Source organism: Belonocnema kinseyi, chromosome 4, assembly GCF_010883055.1.
Source record: "Belonocnema kinseyi isolate 2016_QV_RU_SX_M_011 chromosome 4, B_treatae_v1, whole genome shotgun sequence".
NCBI lineage: Eukaryota > Metazoa > Arthropoda > Insecta > Hymenoptera > Cynipidae > Belonocnema > Belonocnema kinseyi.
In genome coordinates this window covers 74,867,807-74,878,414 of record NC_046660.1, presented here as the reverse complement: position 1 = coordinate 74,878,414, position 10,608 = coordinate 74,867,807, and the positions used below count along the sequence as shown (strand labels likewise).

At 40.5% G+C, this 10,608-nt stretch overlaps 1 protein-coding gene across 1 annotated transcript; it reads right to left on the bottom strand.

Moving 5' to 3' along the window:
- Positions 1 to 5,178: 5,178 nt before the first annotated feature.
- Positions 5,179 to 5,661, bottom strand: LOC117170964. The gene has a single exon (XM_033358006.1). The coding sequence runs from the start codon at positions 5,659 to 5,661 to the stop codon at positions 5,179 to 5,181; it is 483 nt and encodes a 160-aa protein (XP_033213897.1).
- Between the last annotated feature and the right edge of the window lie 4,947 nt (positions 5,662 to 10,608).

Sequence of the window (10,608 nt, the reverse complement as noted above, 5' to 3'; positions counted from 1 at the left end):
TCGAGAATGGGAAGTGCCGTATATACTGGAACTTTATATTCTCGACAATTGTTTCTGTTGCTCACTCGAGGCCTGACATGGTTCTTCTTGACTTCTAGAAGCATCCCTGTGTGTCAACAATATGCTAAAACACTTGCGGGAAAAATGCAGAAGGTCTTTGGGTCGCTATGTGTTCTTAGGTGGCACGAGGTTTTTCTAGATCGTCGTATTGATTCCTTTACAGACTGTAACCACCTATCTCACGGTCGTAAGACGTGGTTGTAGCTGAAATTTTTACCGCGATTTCACTGGGAGCGGGTGCAATTTTCCTGCGGTTGTCCTTATGACAAATTTTTAATTATTTATATTGTAACTTGTCAGATGCTATCAATATAGCATACAAAAGGGTGCGTGCTCTAAATTCACCCTGAGGTTAACTAGAAGAGGGAGAATCTCCCAGGATAATTTTTATATGTAATATAATTTCATAGATGAGAGGGTTGCACGGAGTGAAAGTGTAAGGTTTCAATGAACATTAGTTTATTCAAGAAGAATCCCTACTCTAAAATCACGTACATTTTCTTTATTTATCCTGGCTAATTTTATCTCAGTCTTTGGTAAGAAATGGAAATCTCTAGAAATTATAACTCTACAACGCCGTATTGTATATATCCAACCTTATTGACTCAATATAATTCAATTAGTCTTTACGAGGTGTCACCATAAAAGAGGTGATGCACCTGACGCTCTATAAATAGCCTGAGTAGAGGCGTCCTCGGACTCCAGGTGTTTCTACCTACCTTCTGAGAGGGATAGAGAAGACGCTGTTATGAGAGCGAAAGAGAGAGGCTTACCTCAAAGCGACACTATAGGGTCGAAGGTTTAGAGAAGCCTCTAGCGAAGGCTGACAAATGTCGAAATTATTTTCTATTACCTGGCACTCAGGCTTAACTGTTTTCTGGACAGGTTTCGAGCGAATATTCACTCGTCCACTCCTAAACTCCTAAAGATAATAAATTTTTACTGTCCAACTTCTTGGCCCCGGGGAGGTGAAATTTAGTTCGTTTGTGACGTCTGTAGTCACAGTGAAAATTTTTATGCTTTGAGAAAATACTTTATTACCCTTTATTTTTGGTAAGCGACATCTATAATTTAAATTTATATTTTAATCTAAAAGAAGGTTATTGCCTCAAATAATCAATTTGTGGAATCGAACACAAAGATCGCCTTGAAATAAAAGGTAGCTGAAATTCAACGTTTCAACGTCACGGAAAACACAGGAAAGGTAGCCGCTTTACTAACAGGGTGCGAGCGAATAGTCACTCGTCACTGCGAGTTGCCTTGCAGATTTCAACTGCCGTTTTTGACTTGTGCGACCCTTCTTATATGGCTCGCCCTGCTCTCGTCTCCCATGATAGATGAGAAGATGTATAGTGGGAGGCCTCGGAGTCTGCGCTCTTTTAAAGCTTCTAGGAAGATGCAACTTTTCTATATATCTTCCCAGGAGTTGGACGTTTTGCTTGCCTTCAGGCTTTATGACATAGCCCGCTGGTTACATCTGTCCCTCATTAAAATTCGCAGATGAAGACGAAGTATAAAACAAATTAGAATAACTTAGATAGTATAATTACTGATAAAAAACTGAGAAGTATGAAACGAACTTATTCTATTGGTTAGATATTACAAATATAATATAATAAAAAAGAAGCTATATAAATCTATAAATTACTTCGCTAACTTGCCCGTCTTCATTGAGAATTTTAATCGTTTATAATCCTCTCGGATGTTGCGATGTTGTCCCTGTCGAATATCTCTGTCCCTTGGCAGGTGTCTGCGTTTGAGTGGCCACGAGTACCCTAAATTACTGGCCCGGTAATTCTCCCATGAATCTGCCGTCTCGGCTGGATGGGGTCTCCAAGCTCTTTCTTCCTCCGCATTGACCCGCGCTCGCCTCTCATGTTGCGCTGCTGCCTTAGCCTCCTGGGTTGTCCTTCTCTTCTCTCTTTGTTTTGCCAAATATTTTAGACATGGGTCGTTCTCCTCGGCTTCTTCGACAGCAGGCCCCTTAAGTTGTTGGGTTTCGTCTTGGCTCGGTAAATTCTCATTTTTCATTACTTTCTTGTAGCTTGTCCCTTTTCTGGCCTTGGGTTTCAGATTTTTGTTCGTGAGGATATCTTCCACCATTGAATCGTGCCGACTTTTCCTTACAGCGAGAATTCCTCTTCTCTGTTTTTCATGGCCCTTCTTTTCTACGTTTTCCCTCCAGACTCTTTCGGCCTCGGTTGCTAGTTTCGAAATGCTGGGAATTGCTGTGTCTTCCGGTGTTGTGTCGGGTAGTTGCTCTGGCGCAGGATTCACAAATTCGATGGCGTTGAGGGTGAGCTCTTTTAAAATTTCGTGCACCAGCTCGTCCTCCGCATCTGGCACTGTAATCTCACATGCTTGCACTGTTGTTGAAACTGAACTTGCAGCCTCGGGTATTGATATTTGCACTACCTCAAAGTTTTCTTCCGTCAAATCTATCACAGGCACCACTTTTCCACTGTTAGCTATCCGTTCTTTGTCCTCGTTGTGGGTGATTTTAATTCCTTCGATGTCGTGAGTTTGTACCGGCACTGTTTCCTCCCTCTGTGTTTCTTCAGGTGTCTCCTCCGTCAGATCGATTAGTGGGATCTCAAATTGAGTTTCCGTCGCTTCCGGCTCATCACCTTCGATGGTTATCAGTTCTGGAATCTGGATCTCCACATGACGTATGTTTCTGGCCCTTCGTAAGGTATTTACTTCCCCGATTGCAGTTCCGTGTCTGTGAGGTGTATACCTCAGCATAAAAAGTGTGTAGCTTGCGTTCGGTATTACTATTTCGAATTCCTTCGCATCAAACTCGAGTACATCTTCCTCACCCTTTTCTAAGTTACACTGTACCGCAGCGTGACAGTGCGTGTCGGGAACTTCAAATTGTGTAGCGGCGTCTGGCATCTTTGGCGTAATAGTCGTAACTGACTCTTCTCAAGAGCCGAATCTTCCTTGTGACCCCTTCGGCTTATAATTTTCCTTCCCCTCTCTCCATTTCCTCAAACTTGTACTTTTTCAGATCATTGGCATGGAACTGTCCCCTCTCCTTGTCCAATTCTTGGTTCCAGAGAATATATACGTTGTTGGCGACCTTCTTTTTGATATTGTAAGGCCCTTCGTCGAGAGAGAGAAATTTTGCCATTATTCCATTTGTTGTTTTGGATACGTTACATGTCCTTGCGAGTACCCACTCCCCTACAGAAAAGTTCACTCCTTTCTTGTTCTTATTTAGTCGATCGAACAATTTCTCCCGTTTTCTCTTGATCCTTTCCTTGAAAACGATTATTTGTTCTTCTCGATTCGTTTGTGGATGCATCGGCGTCGCAGGTCGTGCCACTATCGTTTCGGTTTTCGTCTCCACAATGCTTCATATGGGGTTATTTCGGTTGTGTCGTGATGAGATTCATTTAGAATGGTTTCGATCTTTTCCAATTGATAGTACCACCCATTGTGCTGGTCTGGTAGTAGGAGCATCCGAAATAAACGAGCTAATTCTCGATTCACTCTTTCTACCATATTAGCCTGAGGATGACGGATTGATGTCAAAATCATCCTCATATTTCTTTCTTGTAGTGCCTTCAGCCATTTTTTGCTGGGGAATTGCGTGACTCTGTCCGAGAGCACTTTTCTCGGGCGTCCTATTTCTTCCGAAAATTCATCCATTGTTTGATTGCAGCTTCGGTCGCCGCACTTCTGATTAGGTATAACTTAGTGTATTTGATAAAATTATCTATCATAAATAACAGATACTCATACCCATACTTTGTCTTCGTCAGAGGTCCGAAAAAATCTATTGATATGAGTTCCAACAGTTCCTGGGAGAGCACTGGCTCTAACAGGGGTTGCGATGCCTGCGTTGAGACTTGCTTCGTTGATATGAGTCACAAGTTGCAATGAGATTTCTGGTTAATTTTGCCATCTTTGGGCTGAAGAAAGATTCTCTTAATAACTTGTAAGTCTTCTCCGCCCTAGGGTGTCCATACGAATCATGACATTCTTTAATAATTTCTTTCATGAGAGTTTGAGGTACGTATATTCTATATTCCTGTCCATTGAAGTGATAAAGAACGTCATGAATTAGTCTGAATCGTCTGTCTCTCTCTTTCTCATCCGTAGTCTTGTTCTTGATTTTCTTTATCCGTGGGTCTTTATCCTGTTTTTCTGGCATGTTTCTTATTTTCTTTTCGATTCTCGGTGTCCACGTATAGTTGAGAGCATTTATTATGACTCTGGCTTCACCCTGGTTCTTTTTATACTAGCCTTCCTCCTTTAACCGACTCAAAACGTCGGCTATAACATTCTGTGCGCCCGGTAAATGCTCGATTTTAATCCGGTAATCTTGTATTGCAAGAATCCATCTCGTTAATCGTGCATTTACAAACTTATAGGTTTTCAGGAGGCTGAGTGCCAAATGGTTCGTTTTAATTCTTATTTCCGCACCATGGAGATACGTGCGGAATTTTTACTGAGCCCACACAACTGCTAGTAACTCTTTTTCAGTCGTGAAATATGTAAGTTCCGCACCCTTTAGAGTTCTGCTTACAAGCGTGATTATCTCCTTTTCTTTTTTGTCGTTTAATTGGTACAATACTGCACCAAGAGCATAATCACTTGCGTCAGTTTCTAAATAATAGTTCTTCTTTGTGTCTGAAAAATACAACATGATAGAGTCACTGAATAATTTCTCCACACGTTCGAAACTCTTTTCCGCCTCTTTATTCCAATCCCACTTTGCACTCTTTTTTATTAATTGTAAAAGAGGCACGGTTTCAGCAGCATGTTGATCGCTGAATTTGGAATAAAAGTTTATTAATCCTAAGAATTCTTGGAGCTGTTTGACATTTCTCGGCACCGGATAGTCTTGTATACTCTGAATCTTCTAAGGATCAGACTTTATTCCCTCGGTTGTGAGAATGAACCCGAAAAATTTGGTCTCTTTTCGAAAGAAGTGAGATTTGACGATATTTAATGTGAGATTATTCTGATCAGCGTGTCGTCCACGAAGGTTATGTTGTGCTCACCCATTCCAAGAAGAGCGTGGTCGAGTCCTCTTACGAGTGCCGCCGTGCTAATCTTTAATCCAACCTTGAACTCATAGCTGCGGCCCCGGTATTGGAACGCTGTGTATTAGCGCGAATCGGGATGTAATGGCACCTGCCAGAAGCTGCTTGTTATATCTAGATTCGTCATGATGTTCATTCCTTTACATTTTTGGAATAAAACTTCAGCCGACTCTGGACATTCCCAGTCTTCGATCAAAATGTCATTCAATTTCCTCGCGTCGAGGCACAACCGGTCTGATCCATCTTTTTTGATAACGGGTACAATTGGATTGATAAATGGACTTCTTGAACGTTGAATAATGCCCATGTTTAACATTCTTTGTATTTCCAGGTCCACTTTATCGGAATCGGTTAGCTGCGTCCTATGAATGGCTGGCCTTCTCTTAATTGAGAACGTGTTCATAATTTGTTTCCGTTCAGTGTCTGTGAGATTTTCATATTCGGATAGTTTTTCTTCAATCTCATTCCACTCATTGCCATTTGCACGACGATGCCCGGTAATTGTACATCGGCGTAAATCTGCTTGCTTAAGCGCACATCTTTGCATCCTATGGGACCGGCGACTGCTACACCTGCTAAAGGAAGGCATGGATATTTATTGTAGCGTTCTCTATTGTTGTTTGAGAATTCTTCGGACATACAGGTTACTTCCGCCCCTTGTGTCGATTAAAGCCTTGGTTAAGGTTCCCGCGATCTGTATATTGGCTGTATAATATTTTGAGTGGACTTTGGGTGTGGCTTTCTTGCCTTTTTCCATCAATTCCTCTCGGGTATTCGTCAACATGTTATTGCAGTAGGTGTTCGTAGGTCCCACTTCAATTTCTTCATTCGCCTCTATTGACGTGGCCCCTCCTCGTTCCCCGGCCGGGGGGTATCCTCCTCGTCCAGGTACGTCATTGTTCATTGTTTCCGCCTCTTGATTTGCTTCGAGTTCCAAATTTTGGACTCGGTGGGAGGGTCGTGTTGCCGGCTGTCGCCAAGAGTTGCCTTCCATTAGGCACCTCTGTCCCCCTGCCGCGCCGCCCGTTCTCGGTCCAGCGTTATTGTTGGCCCGTTGTATGTTCTGGTTCGGCTGCGTTGCAGCCCAGTTTGCTTATTGTGGTTGGCCGCTGCCACCTGCTCGTGCATATCCATTGTTTATGATAGGTACTCTCCACGCGTTTGTTTGCTGGTAGCCATTATCACGCAGCGGGGTGTTTCTGCCTCTGCAATCACGCCCCTCTAATTGACTGGTGTTGATATTTCCGATTTTATCGAACTCTTCAAGCAAGTCGATTAGTTGCTCGCACTGTGTAATGCTCCTCCCCACTATAGCATACTTGATCTCGTCACTATAGTGTCGCGCGAGTTTCTTTACTATTGCTGCTTTAGTTGGAGCTGCTATTAGTTCATTTACATGTGCGAAAATTCTTGTGGCATATTCAGCACGTGAGCGATCTTTCGTTATTTGATAACACCCAAATTCTAATTTTTTTCTCACCTCGTGTTGGATGTGTTCGTTCCAATACCTTTGTTGGAATTTCGCGAGATAGGTCTCGAGATTTGTAACGTTATTTTTAATTACCAACCACCAATCACTTAGGGGCCTAAAAATGATTTTTCGATTAAATATTCTGCGTCACAAGGTCTTAGTTGTACGACATTCCAGTATTGCCTGATCTGTCGTATGTAACGCATGGGGTTTCCTTTCCCGTTAAATTCCGGTAGCAAATATTTAATATTGGGTTTTATGGTTGGAACGTGTTCGTTTGCGCTGTACAGAGTATCCTGTACCGCTCATTCCGCAGTGCGTGTTTGTGCTGTCTCCAATCGATTTAATTGTGTCTGGATGCGTTTTTCTTTCTCTTCCATGCTTCTTGTCAACATGGTTGTTGCTTCTAGTGACCTGCTAACGCTTTGTTCCAGTGTGTATAATTTTTGTTGTAGAGGTCGATCTCTGGCTGCTGCGTCTGTTTCTCGATTTCTTCTGTCTTCATCCAGCATTTTCTGTATTTGTTTCTCTAGCTCTTCTAGCTTGCTGTTTATCAAGAGACAAATGCGATCTGAGCTGCTCTCAGGAAGAGCCGGTGGTAGAATTGGGTCCTCTTCCATTCTTTCGGGTATTACGTTTTTAAATGTTGAATTTAACTCTTCTTGATTGCTATCATCGTCGATATGTAATCGCCTTATGAGTTTGGCTGATCAGGTGCTTGAACGACTCATGTTTTCTCGTGTTGTGGACAAACTTTCCGGAATTGCCACTTTTAACTATATTTCTCTGTTCTTCTCTTGTGTGGGAGATCGAAAGAAGATTCACTACACTACTAATTTCACCTCACACTCTTCTTTATTAAAGTCTTTGTTTTGAAATTTTTAAATTTTTCACACGCGTATTCTAAATTGTCTTTTAAAGTTTTTATTGTTTTTATTGTCTATTTTAATTATTCGACTTTTCGCGCACTTTTCCCGTCAGTTTATTGACGCATATTTCTCTCACGCTCAGCGAGATACCTATCGACCCTTACCATGCTCTTTTCTTCCGAGTCAGTTTTAATTTTTGCTAACATGCGATCTAATTCAGCCATATCTTGAGGAATGTTCTTCTGGTCCATTTCAAACAATCTCTTTAAAACTCTCACCAACACAGCTTAAGATTTTTAAAACCTTACGATTTTTTTTTAAACTTTCGTGCCCCACGTTGGGGTGCCAATTGTAACTTGTCGGACGCTATCAATATAGCATGCGAAAAGGTAAATGCTCTAAATTCACCCTGAGGTTAACTAGAAGAGGAAGAATCTGCCCGGATAATTTTTATATGTAATATAATTTCATAGATGAGAGGCTTGCACGTAGTAAAAGTGTAAGGTTTCAATAAACATTAGTTTATTCAAAAAGAATCCCTACTCTAAAATCAAGTAGTGCTACTGAAGCTTTCTCTTTATATTTAACTCTCAATCGAAGAATTCTCAGTATTCCAAACTTATTTTCTACAAGGAATCTCTCCTTCAACAACAGTACACCTGCTAAAAATGGTCAATGACCTGAGGAAGCTAGCCTTACTGATCTAGTGAAGTATATTTTAAGGTAGCTATCTAACTACGATGATAATCTAGTAAAATAGAAAGGGATATTAGGCCCTGTAATAAACAATTAGTCTTTACAAGGTGTCACCATAAAAGGGGTGATGCACCTGACGCACTATAACTAGCCTGAGTCGAGGCGTCCTCGGACTCCAGGTGTGTCTACCTACCTTCTGAGAGGGATAGAGAAGACGCTATTATGAGAGCGAGAGAGAGAGGCTTACCTCAAGGCGACACTTTAGGGTCGAAGGTTTAGAGAAGCCTCTACCGAAGACTGACAAATGTCGAAATTATTTTCTATTACCTGGCACTCAGATTTCTGGATAGGTTCCGAGCGAATATTCACTCGTGCACTCCCAAACGGCTAAGGTTTACGACAAGGATAATAAATTTTTACTGTCCAACTTCTTGGCCCCGGGGACGAGAAATTTATTTCGTTTGTGACGTCTGTAGTCACAGTGAAAATTTTTGTGCTTTGAAAAAATACTTTATTACCATTTGTTTTTGGTAATCGAAATCTATAATTTAAATTTATATTTTAATCTAAAGGAAGGTTACTGCCTCAACTAATCAATTTGTGGAATTGCACACAAAAATTGCCTTGAAATAAAAGGAAGATCAAATTCGACGTTTCAACGTCACAGAAAACATAGGAAAGGTAGCCTCTTTACTAACAGGGTGCGAACGAATATTCACTCGTCCTCTCCTCAAGTACGCGACGCTTGCCCAAGAAAGATAATAGAGATGGGATTTCTTCCAAGTCTATTAGGTATCAACTTAGAAGAGAGAGACTCTCTCCTAAGGATGCTTCCTGCGAGTTGCCTCGAAGATTTCAACTGCCGTTTTTGACTTGTGCGGCCCTTTTTATATGTCTATTTATATGTCTAATGGCATATCTATTAAGAAATTCCTAGCTTGTCATACATTTATATTCGAGGCTTTCTAGTTGTAATTAACCGACATTAAGCCATTACTTTTGTCATTATATCAGAAGTACCTTTCTTTAAATAGCTGAAATTATTATTACTGAATACTACAACCCGTGTAGGAATTGAAGTAGGGAACTAGTCTCGTTCCCGACCATTCAACCCCGCTTAAAGTCGGGGGCTAGTCGGGGCCTCTTCGGGTACTATTAGGTGTCATATGATAATACATACGCGTGTAATATTAACGAAACTCCCCAAAACTTGTTCAACATCCCCTAAAATTTTGTCAAAATACTTATTATTTACGGTAATCTCCATAAATTTTTTGAAATATTTAAAATTGCTCAAATTTACCCAAGATTTAATGGGGAAAATATTCTACGCTTAAAAATACATAAATTTATGTAATTAAAATTTCCAAAGTTTGTGTAATAATAATTAAAAAAAAAAAACTTCAGCTGGAACGCAGCATGTTGGTTACGGTACTCTCTGCTCCAGGTAATTATGCTTCGTTACGTGTAGACTGCTACCTTATACACTCGACGCGTCATTTCTGTTGCGCGAGAGGCGGCACGTCGCGCCCGTGCGGATTTTCTTTAAAGCTACCAGTCCAGAACCGCAAGACTCAAATGAAGGTGGTAGAGAAATCCGAACTGTACTGTGCTTAATAGTTATAAATGATCCTAGAAATTCGCCATTTTCTAAAAAATACTACAAAAAAATAAGATTACGTCTTTTTGAAGATTTTAATCATTGTTTTTATAAAAAGTTGATTTTCATATAAAATTATGAACTTAATAATTATTTATTAGGTATATTTGAGATGTATTTAACATTAATAAATCTTTTCTCCGAAAAACGGTGTAAAATTATTGTTAAATATATTCTTCGTGTTTTAGAATAAAAAAATCATTACGCTTTTTTAGATATTACCTCATTTGATAAAACCTCGCCGAAAACTCAATCATAAGAATAACCAGACCAGAGCCTGAAGATTACCCGCACGGAAATTAGTGAATAAAAAGGCCCGACTAGCCCTTGAACAACTACCGACCAGACCCCGACTGAAATTTTGACAAAAAAAACCCAAGTAGTCCCTGATTAGTCCCCGACTGGGTACTTTGTCAAAATTAATAACCCGACTAGTCCCCGATTAGTGCCCGACTTGTAATAGGGCCAAATGGGGTTATTTCCATACGGCAAGCTGAGGGTACACCGTGAAACTACTCAAACTCATGACTAATATTATCACCACGCAGAAAGCTTTCTCTGTAGATGTTCAATAGATCATCTGTTCTCGCAATCAGATTAGTTAAGTTATTGAATACTTATAATGGTACCCTTATCTGATGAATCTCAAAAGTTTCCACTATCTAAAGGAGCCAACTATATTTGCTTGAGTTATTTTTGCGAGATCAACTAATCTGTTATAACATATTTTAGGTAGTCTGTTCTCACCTATAATAATTATTTTGTCCAGCCAGTCAAAGACTCAAGTTAACACCTCAC